Genomic DNA, 25935 nt, shown 5'->3' on the forward strand with positions numbered 1-25935 from the left:
AAGAAATATCGATCTACTCTAGGCCAACAGAATAGCATTTGTGTCAGCAATTGAACAGAAGCTCTGACTACCATGAGTGTGCTTTGTGTTGCTCAGTGCTAACAAAAATCTCTCTCCTTACTCGCTCTCTTCCTCCTACCTCTTCTTCTCTCTCTCACACACACAACCACCCTCATCACTATCACACACGCGCGCGCGCGCTTCTGTTGAAAGGATGGATGAGCTTTTGGGTGCCAAGTTGATATAGACATCTACATTACAGACATATCCAAATTACTGTCAATATTGACATATAAATTAGCAACTGATGTAGTCACCTAAATAACAATTTCATATAGCTACCTACACTACAAACTGAAATAGTTATAGAAATTACAAACTGTTTCAGCCATCAAAATTATAAATGGATATACAAATATATAATTATACAAACTGCCATACTCCAAGTATAATCTCTGGAATAAGAGGGCGCAGTACATTAAATGCGCAATGGCATTTTTATAACATTTCAAACCTACAAACACTAGAAAATTGTGTATTTATTATTATTAGAAGACGAAAACGTCCTATGTCATGGGAACCCAATGGCTCACAATCAGCATGTACAGAAAATTCATCTTCACATCAGTGCTCCATTGTGCACATCTGGCAGTTGTCTTTTCGCTCAACTAAATCAGTTTAAATAAATAAACCTGCGAATTCTCTTAAAACACGAAGTTGGGAAATATGCACCACGTGCCCTTGATTAATTAACCAAAAGCCCCACTTGAAAATGAGTAATTGAAAGATTTTTTTCTCAAATCCTCTTTAAAACTCCCACGTGTCCATTCGCTAATAAATTCTTTTTTTTCCCTTTAAATTAAAATTCACTTCCAGTGTCACATGCGTAAATGTACATGTTCTGAAGAATCGTTCACAATTTCACGAACAAAATATCAATTAATACAGAAAACCATAGTCAAAATTAAGCAGTCTAGGAACTGGACTGAAAGAAGAGGATTAGAGGAGAGAAAGTGAACCTATGGGGGTGGGTGGCGCGTACTTACATAGGCTGTGTGCACGAAAGCCGAACAGACAAGGGCGGACGGAGGAGATAAAAAGATGTGAATCTGTCAGAGTGAAAGCAAGGGGACATGGCTAAAGAGCGTGCAAGCCACGCTCCCGAGACCAGCCTTGCTGCTAAAGTGGTTTTTTGCTGCTAAGCGCCATGCGCTACACTCCTTGCAATCTGTAGCCTTTGATCAGTGGTCCGTGACCTCGTGTTTAGACCCTTACTTCATTGCATGTGAACCGCACGCGCTAGGGTGGGTTGTAATTGCATTAAGCCGGTCGGTTGTGGCGAGTACCCGCTGGTTAATGTTTTTTAAATAAGCTGACGTCACACATGATTTGAAAATGCGACGAATGAGTGGTAGACCTGTAGGAAAATAAAGTACATAACACACTGAACAAGACAACTAAACACTACTAGCAGGCTGAAATAAGAAAGGCTATGAAGACGTCAGCAGGAACCCACACATCTTGCAGGAGATAGGTATTCTCCATATCCACGCACCTTTTCACTAATAAATAAGCTAATTAATAAGGATGTCGAGCGTATGTTTAGAAGAAAGTTTCCATTTCCAAAGTTTCTCTGTTATGTTGTATGCTTATTATAATAGACATAAAACTGTTCTAGGGCCATATCTCGGACGCATATTTCTCAAAGTTTTAAAAACACATCAGCGGGAGGATTATGAAAGGAGGTGGGAAAAATATAAATACTTTGTTCGAGCGTGTTAAAGTGCATAACAAATCAGGCTAAAATATTTGCACACTGGGCGGCACATACGGGTGTAGATAATGTAGACATTCTGGCCAGGACAGTATTGCGAAGTGATAAAAAAATAATACATGCTGTATCAAGGTTGCATTCTTAACTGGGCAAAGCGCCGAAGTGTCAAACCTCCAACGCATCCACATGATCCACCCTCCCATAGCAAGGACCTTCATCAACTACTGCTGTTGACTGCACAAAATTCATCGGCATCTTGTTCAAAGAAAGTAAGACAGCTCATACATGGTGATGGCTTCCACACCTGTTACTGGCACAGAAGAATATTGAAACCATTTTGTGAATAAGCGATCACTATCTGGCAACAGCAGTATGCTGATTATTAGTCAAACACCAGTGCACACGTACATAAACTGCAAATTCATCTGTAAGAGATATTTCCAAAAGCCAGATCTGTTCCATATTATCTATCAGGATTATATAATAAATTCTTTTAGCAGCCGTGAAACGCGCGAGCGCGGAAGTAAGAAGGAAAGAAAGATACGGAAAGAGAGAAATAATGAGATAAGGCGGCGGATCTTGAACAGGACATGGAGACTTGCGACTGAAGCCAAGTGGGCAGTGAGTGGTGCAGGCCCCGGGGGTACTTGAGGGTGGCCAAGTAACTAGAGCGGGTCGATAGGGCGAGTGCTGCACTTGCTGCCTGCACACGTGGGCAAACGCATCTGACTGTGACTGGACCCTCTGTCACGCTTGCCTCCCACACATCCCCCCCCCCCTTACACCGCCTCGTTCTTATCTGTGCCGTTTGGCGGCTACTTGTGTCGTATCGATTGCTGGGCAACCGCTGATCACTTGCTCTCCAAGTCAGGTCTGCTGACGGACTCAGTAATAGCCGCTGGGGTAGCAAGATGATGCATGGGATCGGGGGGTTGGGGGGAATGTTCTATTAAATTGTGCCCGTGACTTCTCTACCAGCAACATGTTTGTCGGCTTCTCTTCAAGCGAGAAAAATACATAAATCATTGAATGATGGGCAAGCCACGAGAAGGCATATCAATCAGAATACTCGTCTGATCTCGTTCTTACACAAATTTTCACGCTTGGACGTTTGCTGTTATTTTTGTATCCTTCCAGCCATTTCCCCTGATTTATGTGCACAGTGCTACATTTTCACACACACTGCTGCCACTGATGAAAGCTATCTGCGCATTTCTGTTTTAAATGTAAATAAATCACAAGCATTTCATGGCAAAATACAAGCAAACTAGATTATCAGCATGAAGCGCAGAAAGAGAGAAAGAGAGTGAGGAAGAAAGAAAAAAAAAAAGTGAGAAACAGACCAAAAGTCGAATCATGGCCGGACACACGAACTGGACATTGTGACACAGTGTTCTCTAAAAGATTATATCATTGCTTTCAGTAAAACAAAATATTACATAACTGCTTACATGATAACAAAATATGTATTTAATTGCTTACGGTACAAGAAAAGACATGAAGGAATGTTCACGAATACGCAGTAAGCAAACGAAGGGAAATGAAGTGAACGAAAATAACGACGGAAATGTTCAGTGTAACTAGGTCACCTACAACAGAAGGCAAGAAGCACAAGTCAAAGTGGAGACAAAAGCCTACATGCAGAGCTACCCACACTTGCTGCTTTTAAAAGCCGACAACAACATCCACTCGCTTAAAAAGAAATTGTCTATCGTTCAAAATCGATAATGGAGACAAACCTGAGCGTGCGTGCAAATGCAAACAAGGCGACGAGAGCGCGGTTTACACGGGATGCAAAGTAGCCGGTGTGTTGACTACCGCCAGACATCGGCAACAAGAAAATGTCGACATTAAAGGCTGCGGGACCCGCCGGCTAATATCACACAAGGTACCTGTGCGGATAATTAAAAGTATTGGCAGGTTTTCATCAGGTAAATGGACAGGAAATGGAGAGGTACCGAAAGGGTCCCGCGCGCAGCCGAGGTGTTGCATGCTAGCACGCACATCAGCGGAAACAGCTGCAATCGACAGCGTCTGAACGGCCGGCTCCACACCCGGCTGCTGCTACACTCTGCTAGTCACTCATGCGGCTCACCATCCACGTCTTCCTCTTCTTCTCCAGTCCGTCCATTTGTCCCTTTCAAACTAGGTAGAGTGAAGGGGGAGAGGGGATGGGGTAGGACAGGTAGGTTGACACACAAACATTGTAGTTCATAAGAATGGACTAGAAGGCAAACGTGCGCGACTTTTGTAAACAATCAAGAGCTACTAGTCAGATGTGTCCCGTCGCTTCTTGTCAATGTTCTCTACTGTTATACTAGTTTTCTCTATTATTTCAACTCCTCCTATAATTTTTAATTGTAGTGTTACATCTGGGGATTCAAGAAATTTGCATAATGTGGATTAAATGTAAAAATAGGTTTGATGCCAGGTGCATCCCGCCCATACATAGCAATGCATGACAAGCGTCCGTTGCCCATAACAACTATGTTGTGTGGGTACTTCCCCACCTTCAACAATGAAGTACAGTAAAATACAGACAGAGAACTGCATACCTGCATTGTTTTGCTGTAGATTAATGTATGTTGATTTCCCTCTAAGAGATGAGATAAAATCCGTTTATGCCAGTGTATGAATGCTTTCAGATGTATTCAGGTAACATACACTTGTAAAGATTTTCACAGCACACAATGATCTTGATAGCAAATATTTTAGGTAATGTACATTTTAAAAATGTTAGATTAATGTTATTTGGTTTTGATGTAGTTAGATGCAATACAGTGATCAAACCTAAAACAAATATGCAAGTGTTTTATATCTGTGGACTTTTCGTGATATACTCAATTTATTTGTTAAAACTGAAATATCTCCTATGTCTGTTGCCTTTTCACAAGTTTATGCTAATAATGGATATACAGATGTTGTCCGTTAAAAATAAGGTAGAACTATGTAAACTGCTGAAAAAAAGGCAATATAACAAGCAGATTACAGGACGAATAATCCCGTGAGGTTCGATAGAATGAAAGATCTAAAGAACGAATGAACTAATGAGCAAAGGAAAGGAAGAACCTAGTCAGACAGCGTTACCTTTCTTGCCCATTATCTCATCGTCAGAATCGCAGACAGCGCTGTGATGTATCAGTGCGCGCGTCGTCTGGCATCGAATGACATTAGGGTGTGCAGCAGACTTCATCGTCAAACTTCTTCTCCCGCTCACTCAAGTAGTTGAAAAAAGAACCTCTTCCCACTGTTACTCCAGTGACCAAAGATCCAATGGAAGACTTAATTTCACTTCTATTGCACAGCCATCGTGTTTACTTGTCTCCTTTATTTAGAAAGTCATCTCAGTCATCTCAAGCGGCCAGAGACCCACAGTTATTATTATTATCTGAAGCGGTCAACAGACTCAAAGCATGAGTCTCACTTGCTTTTGTCCGAAGCTGTATGCAGGCACGAGACTCATTCACTTGTTATTGTCACTCGCCGCCCACCTCCGACAGTTTCAAAAACGTTTTTTCAGTGTGACCTACTTTAGGTACTGTTCAGTCACAGACAGTTGTCTGTTTATATTTGCTGCTTTGGAGACAAACTGCTGGTATTTTCAGTATGCTATTATCACTATTGATATTTACCCGAGAAGATAAGAAGATGGTAAGTGCTCGGTTACAGACCTCATACGTAAACAGAGTATTTGAGAGTCGCTGGGTCGGTGAGATATTCTATCTGTAATACTATTAGCTATTAGCTCAAAACATGAACAGTGAGACGGGGGAAGGTGTGGGACGAGCATAGAGCTGCATTTTGAAAATAAAGATGGCTTGCAGAGCACGTCTGGAATGCCGTGGAAGATTACACACTACACACCAGTGTCCTTTATAAACTGTTACCATACCCGGTGATCAACTTTCAAGTAGCTAGTGTCACAATGTCAAATGCCACAGGACGGTCAGTAGCTCTGGCATCAGTTTGATAATAGTTTTATTCCATTCTCCACGAGGCATTGTAGTTCTGATTACACCTCTAGACTTGATTAGCCTCTTTCTTGGATTGCAACCCTTATAGATTATAAAATGAAAACGTGAGCGAACTCAGATCAATCCGTTTAAACAAAAAAAAAAAAAACAGAAAATAACAAATAAAAAATGGACACCCGCTTCTCCGTCTGTTTAAACTGTCCCTCCACAAAAGTGCAGACATAAGCCGCGACTTGGCTGCCGTAAACCACCAGGAAAGAACACATGGCACCAGAGGGCGCAAACATCACCGAAAGTTCTCTGCTGTCCTACGAACACTTCTTTTGCTGCCTCCTCCGGATGCTCAGAGCCGATAACTCTGCGACCACAGCAGCCGCTGTGGTTCTCTTGTATCGCTCACCATCCTCTCCTCTATTCACCGCGAGAGCCAACTGACACTCTCCTATTGATCAGCTGTATTTAGCCGCCCCCCTTTTTTCTGAAATTGCTCGTTGCTCAGAACTCGTGGAATACAAAAGAGTTCCACTCTCTCTCTCTCTTGCCCCCACCCCCGTGTATGGGCCCGCGCGTGGGTGCGTACATGCGTTCGTGCGTTCGCGTGTGTTTGTGCACGTGTGTGTGGCACAATGGTGTTATTTTCCAGTCACTGCAGTACACAAGGCGATGCACAATGCGTGTCAGATATAGGTCGTGAGCAGCGTGGCGTGGTGTTCCAGTCAAACGGGACCGACAAAACACAAGGCCGATTACAAGACCACTTAAGTGAGAGAAATTACAGAGCAGAAGCAAAATTATAAAGAAAGTATGTTTTAGACAAGGCTAAAAAAGAAAATACAATACCTTAGGGAAAGAAAGGACATTCAAGCAACCTGCTGTGGAAGCGTCTGTTCTTTCCAGTAGCTGCATAATAGTTTGAAAGTTACAATGGTGTCTTCAATGCACACATCCATTTGTTTTAAAGTTAGTTCTTACAACGTACTGATTGTTTTTCACAATAAACCTCATGAAATACAGTATAGTAGTAAGTTCCCGTGGTTTTAGTAATTAATTTTACAGAGTAAACTATGAAAGTAGCACAGCTTGAAAAGTACAGTATAAGCATCGCGAGACGTTGTTGTTTGTCAACTGGTGGAGGGCATTAACCGTAGAGCCTCGGTCTACATCCAGAGAATCTAAGGGCCCTCGTGTAACCAGGCCCTGAAATGTCTACACCTACAATATACTCAAAATACACGTTAAGTTTTAGACTTAGACGCACACATTTTTATGACAAAGAGAAATATCTACTTTCACTTTAATGTCATTTACATTTTGTGTAAATCTCGAAATGTTTTAGTTTAGCAGCGTCTCCGTTGTTGTCACTTACTACTGGATCGTTGTTTACCATCGTCATAAAATCTCAATAATTCAGACAAATAGAAAAAAAAATTCACGTTTACTATGTATATAAGCCTTTAAATGTCGACATTCACATCTCTGCACAGAAACTGGTCCAAACCCAAAATCTAGATAGTATTTTAGTATTATATATAAGCCGTTCTTCTCTGTTCTGGACTGTTCTTCACTGCTAGTTCTGCGTCGTTTCTTCCAGTACACACTTTCATCCACTAACAGCTTCGCTTTGCCATCTTGCTTTTGAGCATTCTTCGACACCTAACATTTTTCAACGATGTATACTAGGTTGCTTTTCATTCTTTGATTGACGACCATTCCTGTTGTTACATTTTTAGTTTACATCTGAGATCTTCCATCTTTCATCTCTGCACTTGAGGCACTGCAGCTCGTGCTGTCAGAATTATTCATTCGTTTGGCGTGAATGTGTGTCCTGAGGTTTTCAAGACCATACACCAGACCTTTGTGTTCTACAACATAGCTTAGCCCCTACATACATCGCAGTGACATGTCGGCAAGTTTTATATCAGACTCTGCTGTCAGTGGCGTGTCTTCCGTATCCATCTCTTCCCTAGCTTTTGCAACTTGCACCCCCTCTTCCTGCAGGGCCTGCTGGATCCTATCAGAATGGACCACTAAAGAAAGGGGGAATGCCTGTTCCATGGCACCTAGCAATAACTTGTTCTCTCAATATGATTTATCAGTCAATGTCATTTAATTATTAAATCATAAATTAATATGATGTGTTTGCATACCTATATGTAAAATGCCTTGAGTCTGGATGACCCTGGAAAAAGGCACCATACAAATGTGCTAATAATAATAACCTTATTATTAAAATTCACACCCACTGGGAGTGGCTTGGCTATGAGCACGTGGCAGTGCACTACAATGTTTTCACTGTTCTGACCGTTGTGCATGTCCATACATTTAACACGGCTAAAATGCGACTACATGTGTTAGCGGGAAGTAGTTTATGGGAGCTGGACGGCAATATGTTTCAACTGTAATCAATTACAATATAATTATTCTACGCGCTGCAGGAAATCCCAATTGTTCCCCTTACTTTCAGCCATCACATACGCACAGCAACAAAGAAAAAAACGACTGTCTCGACTTTTCGAAAAAAATATTCACTACTGTGAAAACCGTGGGCTTCAGCGTTTCCCTTCATGTCTAAGCACACGTCGTCATGGCAATACGACAAATTTTCTTCCTCTCGAGGATGCACGTGGCTTGCCAGCTATCCTAGCCTGTCGTCTGAGGGCCACTTGATTGCGCCGCGGTCCACCGACAACCGTTAGTTCTTTTCCGAAGTGGACACTACACATCAGGAATCGATCTCACCAGCCTCAAGTCTTTCACGTCGGTCAACTGATGCGCTGCATTTTCCCCCCGCTATCGATTGACTCCCGTGGATCTGGCTGGTGGAAGCTGAGCTCGAGTCCTTCACAAGACCCTCTACCAGGCTTCATTTCAGGCATCAATGGCCGAGCAAAGCCGAGGCGAAGCTTCGTGTATTTGCATCCGTTCTTCCTACTGTCTAAAAGCAAAGAGCCGAAAATTAGTTTTCCTCTTTTTTTGTCCACAACGGGGAGTAAATGCGCAGTGGCAAATGTGTGGCCACGGCCATGTGTGTGCGTGCGCGTGTGAGTGCGGGAAAGTGAGAGGGGAATTATTAGAGGTTGTTACAGCAGCTGGCGTCATATGAAAACGGAGATCTCCACCACAGACAAGGGTTAACGATCGCACGTAACTCGTCCCAGGCAGGCCAGGGAAGAAAAGAATAAAAGAACGTGGAGGTAGTGGGCAGGCAATCGAGCTAATAGCTATTTTCCTTCGTGGTTCACTGAACAGCAGTGAATGTTTACACTACACTTAGCGAAATAATTCAACATTATACACCACAGAAAAGCCCAGGCGTCTTACTCTGGAACGGTCACCATGAGGCATGCAAGATGATAACTGCTTTATCTACCGTCAGCAATAATAGTGGCATTGAAGCAGGTCCGCAAAATTAAGATGCAATCGAGCTTCGTCCATTTAAAAAATCAACGAGTTTATTCAAAATAAACACTTGCCCTTGTTCAGTCGAACGTGAAAAATCAATTTGTGCACTGCAAGAGCATCAGAAGCTCCACTTTAATATTGTCACTCAGTGTAAAGGTAGTAAGTATAGTCAAGCTTCATTATGACACTTGTTTACATGCGCACACACAAACACATACACTATTTTTTATGCAACTGTTGATAAAATCTCAGCACGAAGTCCACAAGTGCTCGGCACTGTTGGAGCAGGGACTTCATGTTGCAGCGTCAGGTCATAGAAAGCCAATGTACTGTTTATGGCTGCTGGTTTCTTGCTACATCTGCCCCTTCCCTCCCACGACAGGGTTTACCGTTTTGCTGCTACCCCTTGCATTCAAGAAGCACTATAGCTCCCAAAACACCACGAGCTGGGCTGTGGAAATAGTCTGAGCAAAAACGGAAGGGAGGCAAGAGGGGAAAGGGCAAGATGGGAAAGGGCAGATATGGAGGAAGCAGGAGTCGGTCAGATTAACAGGCAGAATGCAATAAAATTGGTCAGATGAACAGAAAAGTATGAGGGTCGGTCAGATAATAGGCAGCATGAAATAAGAATTGGTAAGATAAAACAAAAAGGCATGAAAAACGAACAAGCACAACGCCACGAGAGAAGGCCAGATGGAAAGACAGAGTGTCGTGAGAATTGGTCAGATAAGTAGGTTGATTCACATAAGAGTCAGTCATAAGAAAAAGCAAAATGCCATGAAAATTGGTCGAATGAACAAGCCTACTCAATTGACAGTTATTCAGCACGAGACTAGCACGGATGAGGAGGTTATAGAGGTTAAAATGGCGATGTCCCGTTTGAAACAAATCTGAAGAGCACACCAACGGAGCCAACGTGTAACTGAGAACCGAGCAGAAATGGAGTCCCGTGATTCCTTACAGGGTGGTGTACACCGGTTGTAGAGCGTCCTACTCCGCTTGGATACTGATATAAGCCTTCAACTGTCCTCAATACAGCTAAGCTGGCATGCCATCTTTGCGGGGTGACCTGTGCCTTTAGCTGACCTCAGTGTACCTCATCTGGCACGTAACATTCGGAGAGACTTGTACCTTTAGCTGTCCTCGGTGTAGCTAAACTGGCATGTAAACTTCCGGGGTGACGTATCTTTCAGCTGTCATCAGTCAAGCTAAGCTGGCATGTGGCCTATCGTGGCGACGTGTGCATAAAGAATGCTAGAGAATAATGCATGATGGTAGTGTCCTTTTGCCATCAGCTATCTAACAACAATTAAAGTGCTTAGCGTGTGCTGGGCCAACAAAACATCCTTTACATGTCAACAATGTTGCTTGTTCACTCAGCTTCATCCGACCAGCTACCTACCGCTATCATTAATCCTCCCCTCTTCAATATAAGGCATGCGCCATACTCTGCAGATGCAAGCAGGACTGTAGAGTTCTGGGGACGGTGACTGGTTGATGAAGTCTCGCCCCATCCTCGGAATGCTGCTGATCAGGTTATCAATTAGGACTTGGAACACGCGGGAGCAATACAATACAACTTTATTGATCCCCAGAGGCAATTCAAAATAGTGCTCGTACTAGCAATAGTCTATACATGATATAAAAGATAATATAAATTTACATGTTGAAATAGTTTCACACACACACATTCTATCTCTCCCATACACACACTACCAACAACGGCAGATACAGTGGGTTACCCCAGGCCACCTCAGCCTAGTACAAGATGACGGCCAGTAGAGTTTATCAAGTGAATGGCACGTGGAATGTATGAGCTGCGGTGACAACTGGTTCTACACATACAGGCATCGCATACCTACAGCCAGACCGCATGTGTGAAAACTCACATGCCAACACATGGTCAGAAATACAGAGGATACGTGATGCCTTTCTGAGGATTGGCTGGTGATATAAGGCTTCCAAGTCCTTCTTCCTGGTTCCGGCGATGTTGGAGATAGTAACAAGGGAGACAAGACTGTTCCTGTTCTCTAAGGAGAGGCTATGGAACCAAGAGATGAAAGAAAAGGTGATGAGATTTTCGATGAAGGACTGATAGAACCGAGTGAGGATGACAGAGATGACAGAGAAAGAGCTGAGTTTCCGTAGGAGGTACATGCGTTGTTGGCTCTCACGGAGGATCATGTCAGTGTTGATGCTCCGTTTAAGCTGGTTATCAAATACCTAGATATTTGTAAGAGCCTCCATGACAGCATACATGCTTTACTGACATTCGACAACCATGTTTGATGCACATGTTCAAACGAATGGTATTTCTTGCATGCATCTGAGAGCGAAGACTTCTCCAAGACTGCATTAATGTTACCCGAAAACTGCATTTCGGAGGACGATCTCAATGGTCCTGACCGCTGTGTTTAGAGGGTTTGTTTTTTGGCGGATTTTTTTTTTTTGTTGTCTTTATCTCTGCATTACAAGGCGTTCTCAGGGGTTACGAATGCTAAATTATTAGCTGCTCTAGTAGGTTTCATTCTGAAATATTTGGCTCTTTAATGATTGTAGCTATTTAAACACAAATCTGCCTTTAAGGCGTACTATCAAGTGTGGTGCGAGTCCAGTAAACTGTACGGGGAAAAGCTAGTCAACTGCTGCATCCGTCAAGTCCTCGACGACCATTCCAGCTCAAAGGACTGAATCTAGGTGGATAACCAACATAGCAGAGAGCAAGGTTTAATATAATAAGTAAGCTATTTCTCGACTGCGCTAGTGTCCTCGGGGTGTATTCTAAGTGTCATATGAGGCGCTAATCTTGCGTGTTCATAATCGTCACATAAACATTATGTGAGCAAGTCTTCTCTATGAACCGCTAGTACTGTACAATTTATTTTTAGGATCATGCGTACATAAATATCATTTTGCTATTCCTGCTGCACAATATTCATGCTCAATATACACTGACAAAAAATAATAAGGATGATGATGCCAGAAAGAAATAAGTGAAAAAGTACTCTTCTCAAATACTTCCTAGCAAGTTCAATACTGCATGATCACAACCCATTCACGCATTTTCTCGTTCCGAAGAAAGAAAAATCTAATCGAATTTTTTTTTCTGACTTCCACATTTAGTGTGCGTTTTAAGGCCCTTTTGCTGTATCAAAGACGTTTTCAGAATGGGGAAGAACAGACATGGGACCTCATAGTAAAGTTCCGTCTGTGCAGTGAGATGGAATCAGTACAGTACAGACTATCTTGAACCACCATCTCCTAATTCAGAACTACCAGAAGGCTGTCGTCCCAGAGACGTAGACTGCATAATCCGTTTCCATTCATCAGTGAGTTTTGTCTGTCTTGTAAGATCAATCAAACTACTCGAATTCAGTAATCAAAATATCAGAAATGGAAAAAAAAATGTACGAAATTCAAAGCCAACAGTCGTAACTTGTACAAGGAAGGCACGAATCATGTAACTTGCCGGCGCGTGCTACCATACGCGGTGCCGAGTTGGGTCATCGCGGGTCACAGTCACAAACTTAACTTTCAGTTGAGTCTAAATGCGTTCAGAAAGATCAAAACGTTAAATGATAACATAAAACTAACAACAGATTTTGAAGTTTGACAGGTTCTTTTCAAAATCAAACTGTAGAAATCTTTAGTCAACATAAACAGCAGTTATGAGAGTGCGAAATTCCTGGTAAGTGAGGTAGAGTAGGAAAGCCATAGTCAATATTGCTGAAGCCTCAATAAATCTCATTTCTGTCTACATTGGTTGACTGGAACATTCAATAATAAAAGAGAAAAATGGGAAAAGACGCTATTGTTATAATAAGGACTTAATAAACGTGACCTGACCAGAAAAACGACTGTCACTTAAAATTTCATTCCAAGCAAAGTTCTACAGGACTCAGATGTCACGTGTGTGTGTGCGTGTGTGCATGTATCTATATAAGAGATAGAGAAACGCACACAAATGTGAGGAAGAGGACTGAACGAAAGAAAGGAAAGAGAGAGAGTGGGGAATTGCGGAGAGCAGACAGACATGGAGACAGATGAGTACCGCATGAAACAACTCATATATGCATTAATTATTTTTCATATACCTTAACCGCGTGCTCATGTTCCGAACATTCATTGTCTTTTTGTGTAACCCTTCATTGCAAAGGCAGCTAAATTACGGGTGCTGGGGTGTCCCGCAAGCATCTCCCCCAGAAGGGTAATTTGCGGTTCAGTGGCGTGTCCCTCAGCTTCGGTCCCCAAGGTAACTCTCCACCATCACGCACATACCACGCTCGCTTTTATCAGCCACGCCAACAGCTCTTCGATGAACTCTACTCATCTGTGTTATTACAGTCCTGCTCTACGATGTAGCCTTTAGTCCAATCGTTCGCCATCTCCTAACTGTTTTTCACAACTATCCTAATTATTAGGGTCTGTCATGCATTCCCAGAATTATGCGATTTCTGTTGGCACTATACACCGACAAACAGTCTCTGTTGTGCGGCTCTGAATGGAATATAGCGGCATCGGTCTCATCGAATGTTGCCAGTAAGAACGAACAGACATTCCTTACAGCTTCAAGTCGCTAGAAAGTAATCCTTGAGCAAATTTTGTCCATTTATCTCCATATTATCCTATTACATTACATCACATCATATTCCATGATATTCTTTATCACAACATTTCTGCAGATGTCAGTCACTGAATTATCCTTCCCTTGGTTGCACATAACAAAAGAGAATAAACTTGGGAAAGAGGAGGTAAAAGACGAACAGATGACAGACGACAGATGTGAACAATATTTTTCATAATTAAGACTAGCATGAAGATGTTTGAAATATCTTCCTTCATATTTCATTTATCTTTCGCACAACACACGCCCACGCGCCCACCCACCCACTCAACTCTTAATTTTAGCGAGGACAGTATAATACTCACCCCACTTCTGTCCTGATACTAATGTACCCCACTCCTGATAACTTTCTTTTCTACAAACCACGTGATATCAGTCTTCCCAGGACAGCGATCCCAGTACTTAAGCTACGTACAATCCATCAGACTGAATGTACAGAAGGAATGCGCGTTTGGTACCAAGAGATATCCAGAACTACTCCAAATAGGCACAGGGTGGGTGAGATTGGTTTGATTATTACATTTAATTATCAGCCAATCGGTTGTAACAACATATGTTTAGCACGATGGGCCTGACGGACTAAAGACAGGATACGATACATTATCTTAAGATTCTCGAGGTACACTTACTTGTGGAGGACAAGGAGACTGTATGCCAGCAAAGTACCCGTTACGTGGAAACAACGCTCCGGCAGCGGAGGCACATCTCAGCACGTGCCGGTCCAGCACGACACGATAACCGTGTAGCAACTTTACGACCACCAAGCCATCTGCCATTCACAATCAGGTTCGCTACACGTCCTGTGGCATGTTCACAGGATATAGCAGATGATGAATCTGAGCTGACTGCCAAAGGAGCGCGTGGGGGTTGGGAGGAAATTCCTGACATCAAGTGATCGATTCTTAAGGACGCCCCTACTTGTTCACACGAAGACGGGAAAAGGCCTGCAGCAAACTATTTGAAGATTTGGGGCTCGCGTGCTTCCAGTCAACAGCGGATGGAGTACGATCTTTGCAAAGTTTTGGGGTTCCGAAAAATTTGCGATGTGTTTTTTTCTCTAGATCTTCATTTGAAATCATACTAAAACTAAACAGCGAGCTTATATCGCTACATCTATAGTCCACCATAAGTGAAATTTTCTTCATTATGCAATTCTGGTCAAGAACAGAAGTTATGGGCAGTACCTCATCCCCTCAGCGAGTTTACAGTTAATTATCACTCAGTAATGTTAATTAGTGGTGCACAAGATGGTTGTGGCTACATATTACACATCCAGGCACAAACAATGGGAAAAATCAATAGATCACAAGGCATATTTTTAAATGTATAATAACAAAATATTTTTTTAAGGGATAAAAGGGATTTAATGTATTTTTGCAAAATAAAGGCTTCACAAATTATTGTCCATGCAGTTTGCTGTTTTACTATGTAATAAATATAGCAACTTCCATGTTTTTTCTAGCTATTTTGCGTGTTTACAAAACAACCTTCTGACTTTCCCTGGTTCTTCCTGTCTAAAAACAACCATCTATCTTTCCCTGCCTTTTTCTGTTTATCCACAATCTAGTCTTTTACTATTCCACCTACACATTTTTTTTTTGTGTACATATTTATTTACATATTTGTACTCATTTTCTATTTTGTACATGCTTGACTACCATTAACTTGATATATCCCTTTCCTCTTTGTCAGGGGTTTGAAGGCTTACAGGACATGATGAAATAAAATGCTTGACTGACACTCTTATATTACCAGAGTTATAAGTTATAACAAAGCTCATGAAATTTATTGATCTGACTATTTCTAAGCCAGAAAGGTCAACTGTCAATGTGTAATGCTGAAAGGGGGAATAAAAAAACAAACTATGTTTAAATGAAATTTGTAAATTTTCTAATTTGTGCCGTGATTCCATTTCTACCCCAACATTAAACTATTAAACAAGGGTGGCGGAGGAGGACCGAGAAGATGAGAATTTAGTTTCACCAAATGACACACATGAGGACCATGTTTGAATGCTGGCCACCATTTAATAGACATGAGGACCATAACTGAATCATGGCCATCACCTTCTTCACACTCTCCAATCACAAACTTGTATCTAAACCCTTACATGCACTACTATATATACACAATATCTATGCCTTACTATGTATATCCAATATAATTTATTTCTTTGTACACATAATATACACCCAAACACACTCACACTATATATACATCATTCACATATTTATGTCTTGTCCTGCCCCATGTTCACATACACTACTATGTAAAAGCATATGTGCACATATACATATTTATATAGGGATCCTAAAAAATACATCCAACACAGTTCTGACATGCCACAGCATAGAACATAGAAGTACTTGCACTGAAACTGTTCCTGGTACGAATCTATCTGTATCTGACTCCAGATGCCACATGATAAAATCAGCAATCTTTCATGCCATACTCAAAATACACTGAACATAAATCATGTCTAGGGAGGGAAGGTCGCAGCCAATAGTTCTACCAGCCCCCGGAACCACAGATTTTCTGCTTTTTTGAGTGGGACTGCTAAACCAGATGGTGATTGAGAACCCTGACAGGGATTAAAAAAACAAGAAAGATCAAAAGTTCTGCAAAAGCACAGTCTTGGCATTGGTCAAAGATGCTTGCCCACATCTTTCAACAATAATTAGCTTTGCATGGTAAATAGAGCTACAGGATTCTCCCAACACATTTTCAACTAAAGAAAGCATTTACTGACCATGTGTTTGTGATAGCCATGACAACAGGAGAAGATTCATGAAACATCTATTGCGATGCAGAACGTAATGCTGGGCATGAGCTTCGTTTGATAAAGAAATTAAGTGTCCAAATAAGGAAAGAAGAAAAGTATTAGTCATTACTTACTGCAGTATTCATATTTTCTAACTGAAATATTCCTAATTACTGCAGTATTCATATTTACTAACTGCAGCTAGTATCATCTATGGTTTCCATACCAATAGTAAAATCTGAATTTGCGTCATGAGTGAATTGTACATTGGTTAACTGATCAAAGGACTTTCATGAGACAACAAATAACAAACCCCACCAGGTATGAGTAAATGCTGTCTATAGACAAGTTATGCAAGGCACATGCATCTTACTGTAGTGTAGATAAATATAGTAGGGGGGGGGGTATACGTGATATACAATGAGTGGAAATACACGAATCAAAATGACACAATTCACCCTCACAAGGTAAAATACTCTAATCAATGCAATATCCACAAACACTCCAAAATCAATAAACCGTTAAAAAAAGCTAAACCCAACATTTCCTCTCCGGCCAGCTCTTTATGCGCAAAAGCGTAAACTCGAGTTTCGACGAGCTCAAATTTTTCATTCAACACTACACGAGATACCAGACAATAAAAGAAATGAAAGAAAAAATTAAAACAAGGAAATATCAACTGAGACTTACCCCTTTCTTGGAGTTTAGAGGTTGATATCCTTTGACAAACGAGTCTGAATTTTCGATAGCAGACGTACTATTCACCGGAAGTGTCCGTCTCTAAACAACCGTCTGCTGGCGTAAACAGTACACGATGCCATTGGTTTCCAAATATTGGTCCCATTCAGCTTCATAAATGTGTTATGTTGCCACACATATACACAAAGGCGCAGTATTCTTCATGACGCTGGTGGTCGGGGAATTAATGTGATCATGGTTTTCGCGATGAAAACAGAACGAGTTTCCAATCATCTAGTAACGACTGCCACTCGATCGTATGAAAACGAAAACATCAATGCTAAAAAGTCATCAGAACCTACAATGAATTCGTTAGATTTTTTAACAACAAAGGATTAGTATTTTACACAAGAGTGTGGTGAACATTTGTATGTTTTCACTGTTTCAGTAAAAAGTCCTCAAATTCACTAATGGGCATTTCGCAAACATGCGACACACAAAATAGGGGAAGTAATTCTCAGGTAAAGTTTTAAGCAGAATGTTTCTGTGAGTTGCTTTCCCCTTGATGATGGTGTCATGGACGTGTACAAACGATACAAGTCTGTATGTGTATGTTGTCTACAGTCGCAGCAACTTGCACAGTGGGAACAGCAATTAGTGTCTTAACAAAATCGAGAAAAAATTGCAATAGTAGTAATAACTGGGAAGTGGTGTAGCCTGGCAGTGCGCTCAGATTCGAATTTTTAAAAAAAAGCAAAAAAAAAAAAAAATAAATAATAAAAAAAAATCAACGGCTGGAAGCTCTGTTAAAAAAACAACAACTCTGTAACCGTTGAGTCTAAGATCAGACTTTATCGCAGAGGGCAACAAGATGCAGCTTTGTGTGGCAGCACATACACACAATAACAATATTACAACACCTTTATATCTACTCTACCAAATAGCCGAAACAATGGACTGCCTCAGTCTTTTGTACTTCATGCAGGATCACAGATACGGCTTGACGATAAAAGCTGATGAAATGACCTCGACATGACATGCTTGTCCTCACGTAGAACTGTAGAAACTTTTAGAAGTGACTGTAGCGTAGGAAGACCCTGATCGGCTTTGTAAGTGTGTGTGGTGATGGATGGGAAGACTGACGGTGAACGACGTTGTATTCTTGTCACCCCCTTCTTAGTATCTTTTTACAAGGAGGCCGCTGTTTCCTGAAGTGTCTGCGCATTTGATTGGCAGATTCAGCCGAATGAAGCATTCTTTGAGCGCGGAGAAGATCGTTACTGCCGAAGCATTGTCAAGCTGCAAGAGACTCATTAGTTCCTCCAGTTCTTGATTCTGCTGCGCCGAAATAAATGCCTGATCAGCTTTGCTGCTTATGTGTGCTGCTTGTATGCACACAAAACAATGTGCTTTTTAATTAGTTGTGCAAAAATATGAAGGCAAGGGTGCAACTCAAACCACGAGACTTGGAATTTTTTAATTTTTTTTTTTTTTTTATTAGATGAAGCAGCAAACGCCCTTTCCGTTTGCGAGAGAGTTAATTACGCAAACCTAAACCTGTCGACAGTCTCGATGTCAGTCTACTCTGTGCTGCAAAGATGCATTAAGTCCTTTTAAACCTGCGAAAGGGCGTTTTCTGATTTATCTATTAAATAAAATTGAAAGTCTTGTGGTACCAATACTCTGTCGAGTGGGGAAGTTTGCTCCGCCACACGAGTATCGAACCGGAGCGCTTCTGGAATCGGACGCCAGTTCTGTCAGCACTCGCTGTCCCCACCAGAGTAATCAAGTGCACAGTGTCCTAACGTATGTCGTCTCCTAAAATAAAAATAAAAAGACCCCCAGACCATCACTGCATCTCCCTTAATTGTAATCCTAGTTAACCTAGTGGAAGACCCAGACGTGCTGATCTGCGTAGATGCATCGGTCGTTACTTTATTCGTAGATTCGTAGATTTTTTATCTTGCGTAAATTGAGCTCCAGGTGGATTTTGTAAAGACAGTGGAACGGAGTTTTTTAAAAACTTTTTTAAAAGTAAAGCTTGTTTTGTTGCGTCGTCTGTACTGTTGTTGTTTTTCTGGTGTTGCTACCCAGCATTGTTTGTGGAACCAGCCCTAATACATCCCAGATCATATGACACTTTCAATAATGAAAACTGACTCGAACATTTGGTCTGGGTTTTGCGTAGACAGTTTTCAGCCTGAAAGCGCAATGTGATCTGGGATGTGTCGGAATTGGACACTTCAGAATTCACAGCGTGCTTCTCAGTTCTGTCGAAGTATTGTATGTTAGGAACAAATAAAATAATATATTAAAGCACGAAGCAAGTAACGGTCCCAACATGGGAGCTTATATTTTACACTCGTTACGTTTTTCTTGCATTTCACTGCCATTATTCTGTTACATTTGCACAATACTCAGCAGAATATCAGGCTGGTTACCCGAGTGTCTTTGATGTTGTCACAAGCAGAGCACCAGACTCAGACGGTCCACAACAGAGCCAAGACATGACAATTAAAAAATTAACACCAGCAGAGGTGTTTGGGTTACACGTTACAGTTAAATGATTAGTGATTTATGGATCTTTTTCGCCAGCTCGTCAGCCTTTGATCCATTTCTCATTCTAAGCAAAAAAAAAAAGACTTATTGTTTTGTTTATATTCTAGCGACTGTCATGGCAACAAGAGGCGTGAAGATAAAAGTATATATCTCTCTGAGCCCTCAGTTTCCACCCATTCCCGTATACTGGAGCAAGGACTTTCGGTGTCACACGTTTTATACACAAGAAGGTAAATTTTTACCTTTACCTTTTTTATAATGATTTTTAAGATTTGAAATTATGGTAAATAATGTGTCTTTATAGTGTCTTTAAAGATTTTTCCCAGTTTGTTTTAATTATCGTAATATTAGGTTGACTTCTACGATAATACGTGATTCATACTCGCTATTTTTTCCTAATAGATGACACAAAAGAGTGATAAAGAACCAGTGGAGAAGGGTGAACTTCAATGTACTATACTACACAACTGCGCTGTGAAATTATTTTCTAAACGAGAACCCATCATACTTTCGAATCGCGATGTGAAATGATTTTCAGATATGGTAGTCCTAACGCTGTAGTATTGTGAAACCGTCAGACTGTAGTAGATTACTCTCGTGACATAATTACGTCTTCCCGTGTTTACACACGTGGCACTAAGTGGATGGGTGTGACACTTACAACTGCTTTTGTCTGTAAGTCAGGTGCAGGTCCTTGTTTACACGATGGCCCTCAATCCGTTCATGGTGTTCCATCTTTTCCTGACGGATGTGGCCTTGCAGGGTCACCCAGAAATGCTCGATCAGTCCGTGTACGTCACTTCCCCTTTGACATGCGCGGCGCGCTGTCTGAGCATTGACCTGTGTCAGGCGTTTTTCCTCAAGAAGTCTGAAGACAAGTACAGGTGTACGCCGGCATACCGTCGCTTTGTTCGCCAGCTAGGCTACACATTCATCTTCTCAGAGGGTCAGGATCTGTACCACGTGCATGGAGGTCAGTGTGTGTCGTCTGCCCAGCATAAAAATACGTCTTCCCTCCCTCCCCCTCCTATCTCGGGTTTTTATGTTGTTCATATCCGTAAAAGGAAGCAAAGAGAAAATGATGTTCTTCTCTCACGACACGAGCGCCCACACACAGTACACATTAGCTACAAAAAAAAAATAAAAATGAAAATAACGACAGAAATAAAACGGTTTGTGAATGCATGAGTGTGTGTATGCATGTGTATGTGTGTGTGTGTGATTTACCTGCAGTCGCTGGAGATGAAGTAAAGACGTTGACATGATTACATTTTCAGACAGGTGCAAGCCAGACAGCGGCCTGTACTGGTACACGTATCTCCAGTTCTGCTTCATGTTCAGTTCCCAGCAGGCTACCTACAATGTCGCCAAGCAGGACTGTGAGGCTAAGGGCTTTCGCATAGTTGACCTAAACATGGACCTCAAGTACAACATGACGAGACTTCGCATCCTGCACTTTTCAGGTAACGGTTTTAAGAAAAAGGTGGTGTTTTTTTTTCTTCGGTGTCCAGTAACCATGGCCACTACTTCATTATCTTTACTCTAGGACACCTTTGCTATCGCTTTATCAGTGTGGTTCCCTGAGTAGAACATCTGCTGGGTCTGAACATTATAACTTTATCATCATCATCATCTGTCTACCTGCTTTCGTCATTAATTTACGTTTGTCTATCACTCTTTCTGTTTACTATCTCTTCCATGTATACTGATTCCAGAAGCGAATTGATTTTGATTTTGTGATTTTGCAGATTTAAATCAGCGGTCGTACTTCATTGGGGCGGAGAGAAGTCCTGGTCAAAACAACTGGACATGGGTGGATGGATCAGCAGCCAAGAACCTGGACTGGGCTCCAGGTCAACCAAGTGGCGTCACAGAAAATTGCATCGATCTTCACTTGTATCGTGATTTCAGAATCAATGACCAGGGTTGTGAGTATAGCCTAGGATATGTTTGTGAGCTACCGAATCCATAACATCGTCTCACCTTCTGCAGGATTACGTGGAGCAATCATCAAATATTTTATACTGAACTAAGTCGACCAGGATAATGCGACTATGATCTAAAGCCAAGACTTAATATGCGAGGAGACAATCGACCATCGATGGCAGAAATTTTTAGTCGATTTCACCACGAACTTGTATTACTGGACTGCTGGCAGACGATTCTTTTTCCAGTTAACTACTAAAACGAGGCAGATTTGTTCAAAGCCTCCGGCTTAGTCACATTCATTGTTAAGGCTCGCCGAGACTAACAGTGGAGAACTTTACAAGAGGCTAAGCGTTGGTCTCGGCAGACAGACAGCAGTCCACCTATACACGTCCATGAGTCAGCTTAGCGTGTTCGATTTGGTCCTGGAATAAATGGATTGCAATTTAGGTCGCGGTAGAATCGTCACGATCAGGTGATCGATAGTGAGGTTGTCACGTTTGTTGTTACTCTTTATCTGCAGACATCTGTACAGCTTTGCACAATCAGCTGTACGTATGTGTGTATGATAATACAAGAACGAGATGGAAAATAGAAAGAGTAACAGATATGCACCCTGATATCAACGAAGGAAGCAGAGATGATGTTGATGATGATGGTCAACTTCTCATTTTATGCCAAGACCACAAAATCGGAAGTGATCGAGTACATTTATATACTATGAGAACTTGCATAGCTACCTGAAAAGTGCAGGAGGCGAAGTCTCGTCATGTTGTACTTGAGGTCCGTGTTTAGGACAGCTAAGCGAAAGCCCTTAGCCTCACAGTCCTGCTTGGCGACACTGTACAGACATCTGTAAAGAAAACAATCTCCAAATCGCAAAGAAAATGTACCAAGCATCTACACATTCATCTTCTCGGAGGGTCAGCATCTGTATCACGTGCATGGAGGTCAGTGTGTGTCGTCTGCCCAACATGGAAGTTACATATTTTGTCATATTATTTATTTTATTTCGGTCATCATCATCATCATCAGCAGCAGTAGCAGCAGCAGCAGCAGCAGCAGCTTCCAGTCCATGTTGCTGATACACAAAGATCCAGAATCTCATTAAACGATGCGCGCTTCGGAGAGAGGAAAATATAAAATTGGGAATAATCGAAGGGGAGAGATATAGCTGTATTATAAGCCCATTAAGTTAATGACCATTACGCTTAGTTGAAGAGGTACATTCTTGTGGATAATCGTACATTATTAGGCATATTCATTATTACATTTTCAGACAAGTGCAAGCCAGAAAGCGGCCTGTACTGGTACCGTATCTCCAGTTCTGCTTCATGATCAGTTCCCAGCAGGCTACCTACAGTGTCGCCAAGCAGGATTGTGAGGCTAAGGGCTTTCGCTTAGCTTTCCTAAACACGGACCTCAAGTACAACATGACGAGACTTCGCCTCCTGCACTTTTCAGGTAGCTATGCAAGTTCTCATAGTATATAAATGTACTCGATCACTTCCGATTTTGTGGTCTTGGCATAAAATGAGAAATTGACCATCATCATCAACATCATCTCTGCTTCCTTCGTTGATGTCAGGGTGCATGTCTGTTATTCTTTCTATTTTCCATCTCGTTCTTGTATTATCATACATACATACGTACAGCTGATTCCAGCTGCAAAGCTGTACTGTTTTGATTTTGCAGATTTTAGTCAACGGTCGTACTTCATTGGGGCGGAGAGAGGTCCTGGTCAAAACACCTGGACATGGGTGGACGGATCGGAAGTCAAGAACCTGGACTGGGCTCCAGGTGAACCCAGCAACGCAACAGAAAATTGCATTGATCTTATTTTCTTTGGTACATTTCGCATGAATGACGAGAATTGTGCCTATGGCCTAGGGTACGTGTGTGATGTACCGAATCCATAGCATCGTATCACCTTCTGAAAGATAACGTGGCGACATCATAGACTATCTTGTGGCCGGACAACTCCATAATAAACCAAGTCGACCAGAGCTATTTGACTATGATGTAAAGGCAGTTCGACTCAGCCAACACTAAAACTGTCTTAGAGACGATCACAGATGACAGAAATTTCTAGTCTTTTTTGTCATCTTGGCGTGTTAAATTTGGTCTTGGAATTGATGAAGTGATATGTAGTCGTGGTAGAATCGTCCCAATCTATTTAATTTATAATGAAGTTGTCCACCTTTGTTGTGACACTTTATCTGAATGCATGTTTCTGTATAGAAAACAATTTCCTAATCGCAAAGAAACATTCGATGTCTGCCCACACAGATACACACATACCTGACACACACACACACACACAGAATGTATCCTATCCCCTACAGACTTGTACAATCTTACAAAGCAACTGACCTGATGGTGTCTTTGCAGCAGATTATGTCCAACTTATGTCCACTTATTAATTTGCCTATTTTTAATGTATACTATTATTCCTTTACTGGAAATGGAGATGTGATGGTCTTAAAGGGTTTCTTGAAAAACGTTGTACATTACAGGTCACAAGGTAAGCCTTTGTGGACACTCACTGTTGTCTCCTTGTTATCTTGTCGGACACGATTAAGTCCCTTCGCATAGCAGGCTGAGGGTGACAAACTCTCCTGTAATCGTGTCCTTTTGTTTATAGATATGTCCTGACGTGAATATCAGCTATAAATAGCCATGTTTATGTGTTTTTTGACATTTCTAGATATCGATGATGATCGCCATGTTTGCATTTTCCTGAAGTGGGTTGTGGCTCTTTTCCTTTCACTCTTCGCATCATCGCCATTGGCAATTGACTAACTGAAGGTCTCGCGTGTGGAGAAAAGAGAAATAATGAAAGCAAGTCTCTAGGAAAACCCATCTCTAGGAAAACGATAAACAGAGCCAGTCTACACATCTGTGTAAAGGAGAAGCCTTAATCCAGTCCAAGAGGTAGTTTATCGACATCTCTTCTTAAAAACATTCTTCTAGTAATTCTTGAACTGTGTGACTTTTAATCTACAGTCATCTGCTGAATTTCCTATCATCTGCCAATCTCCTCATGTTACCGTTGCCTAGACTTCAGATACCAATCAAGCTGGTACAGCAAAGCCTTTTGCTGTGTCCGACGACCGAAGTCTTGTACTGATCTGTCTTAGCAAGTTTTCAGTAACATGTTAAACAGCTCCAGGCTATCCTCACCGGTGTAACGGTAAACAATCAATTCATTACAAGAGATTATCTTTGAATATTTCATCTCAAAAACATTGAGTTTCTGAAGAATTTTTGAAATATATCATTGACTTTTGATTACAGGGATCTTCCCTTGTTTAATACCAAACTGTTTAGTGTTGGATGCTAAATTTCTCACCACCTGTCACTCTCTTCAGTTTTATTACCTTGTCAAGAGAAACCTGCTGTCTAAAGCTTCACAGAAGAAAAAAACTGTAACACAGTGGAGTAAACTAGTCTATAAAAACTGTTTTGAACATCAATCTCAATACGTTACAGAAAATTGAAATCAAGTTCGGTTGTCGCAGTCCTTTCTTAGATATGCTATAGCAATTATTATCCCATTGGTTTATGTGAAGTCCAAAGATAACATAAATAAATTTTCTGTCACTATTATTATGTAGCAGTCTGTTCTTTTGTTCTCAGTTACTACTCCATCAGTAAATGCACCAACGTCTGCTTTGCTCAGACGTAAAGCCATCAACTAGAAGTAAATATAAACAAAGATCACTTGTTTGAATAGCTGCAAACTGTATTTAACTCAGTTTTTGCGTATGAATTTCCCTTCCGTCGATTGTGCGGAAGTAGGCACGAGTTTTACAGGAATTTTAAAAACCTTTACCTGAGTACTTCAGCTTACCTGATGATTACTTTTACTTCACTTTTTAAAGCTCATTGAACTCACTGTAAGTAGGGGGAATAAACTTTATAATGTATTGCTGTTGTGGTTATTGTCTTCTTCTGGTTGTTAATTTTTTATAATTTGTTTGAAAAGCGCTTTTAGGAAAAATAAATATATATATGAGCAGGATATGCTGCTGTTGTTTTTTTGTTGTTTTTTTCGCAGTAAATCTGTAGAAGATGAACAGAAGAGCAGAAAGAGTAGAAAACACTTGTGAAAAAAGATGGAGAAAGATTTTATTTTTACCCAAGACGACGGTTACTACAGAGTCCTTAAAAATTTGAAAAATGTTACGAAATGCGTGCTAATCCTGTAAATTTTTACGATTAATGTTTTTGAACA

General features: G+C 41.3%; 3 protein-coding genes across 6 annotated transcripts in view; 2 read left to right on the top strand and 1 right to left on the bottom strand.

Moving 5' to 3' along the window:
• The window catches only part of LOC112556198, a 49465-nt gene extending 31737 nt beyond the window's left edge, over nt 1-17728 (bottom strand). Inside the window, exon 1 of one of the 4 annotated variants that reach the window (XM_025224984.1) lies at nt 17226-17728. Coding sequence is in view for 1 of the 4 variants with exons in the window: in XM_025224980.1 (XP_025080765.1) it covers nt 4862-4967 (106 nt within the window). In the remaining 3 variants the exon portion in view is untranslated. Of the gene's footprint in view, nt 1-3513; nt 3869-4861; nt 6210-14403; nt 14896-17225 lie in introns of those variants that run through there. The other 3 variants (XM_025224985.1, XM_025224980.1, XM_025224986.1) reach the window with 3 other exon arrangements.
• A 2706-nt stretch (nt 17729-20434) lies between these two features.
• LOC112557838 (hepatic lectin-like) lies at nt 20435-21819 on the top strand. Its single transcript, XM_025227912.1, has 3 exons — nt 20435-20745; nt 21050-21235; nt 21521-21819. Exons 1-3 carry the CDS (start codon nt 20478-20480, stop codon nt 21742-21744), a joined length of 678 nt encoding a protein of 225 aa, XP_025083697.1. The 5' UTR covers nt 20435-20477; the 3' UTR covers nt 21745-21819.
• Nucleotides 21820-23031: 1212 nt separating this feature from the next.
• LOC112557303 (C-type lectin domain family 6 member A-like) lies at nt 23032-25098 on the top strand. Its single transcript, XM_025227070.1, has 2 exons — nt 23032-23162; nt 23394-25098. Exons 1-2 carry the CDS (start codon nt 23033-23035, stop codon nt 23615-23617), a joined length of 354 nt encoding a protein of 117 aa, XP_025082855.1. The 5' UTR covers nt 23032; the 3' UTR covers nt 23618-25098.
• The last annotated feature ends 837 nt before the right edge of the window (nt 25099-25935 follow it).

This window comes from Pomacea canaliculata, linkage group LG2 (assembly GCF_003073045.1).
Source record: "Pomacea canaliculata isolate SZHN2017 linkage group LG2, ASM307304v1, whole genome shotgun sequence".
NCBI classification, from domain to species: domain Eukaryota; kingdom Metazoa; phylum Mollusca; class Gastropoda; order Architaenioglossa; family Ampullariidae; genus Pomacea; species Pomacea canaliculata.

Excerpts from the sequence above, each read along its gene's own strand:
- LOC112557838 (XM_025227912.1), top strand. The coding sequence starts at position 20,478 with ATGGCCCTCAATCCGTTCATGGTGTTCCATCTTTTCCTGACGGATGTG. Across the intron at positions 20,746-21,049 it reads TCTGTACCACGTGCATGGAG|ACAGGTGCAAGCCAGACAGC; the intron begins GTCAGTGTGTGT and ends TTACATTTTCAG. Across the intron at positions 21,236-21,520 it reads TCGCATCCTGCACTTTTCAG|ATTTAAATCAGCGGTCGTAC; the intron begins GTAACGGTTTTA and ends GTGATTTTGCAG.
- LOC112557303 (XM_025227070.1), top strand. The coding sequence starts at position 23,033 with ATGATCAGTTCCCAGCAGGCTACCTACAGTGTCGCCAAGCAGGATTGT. Across the intron at positions 23,163-23,393 it reads TCGCCTCCTGCACTTTTCAG|ATTTTAGTCAACGGTCGTAC; the intron begins GTAGCTATGCAA and ends TTGATTTTGCAG.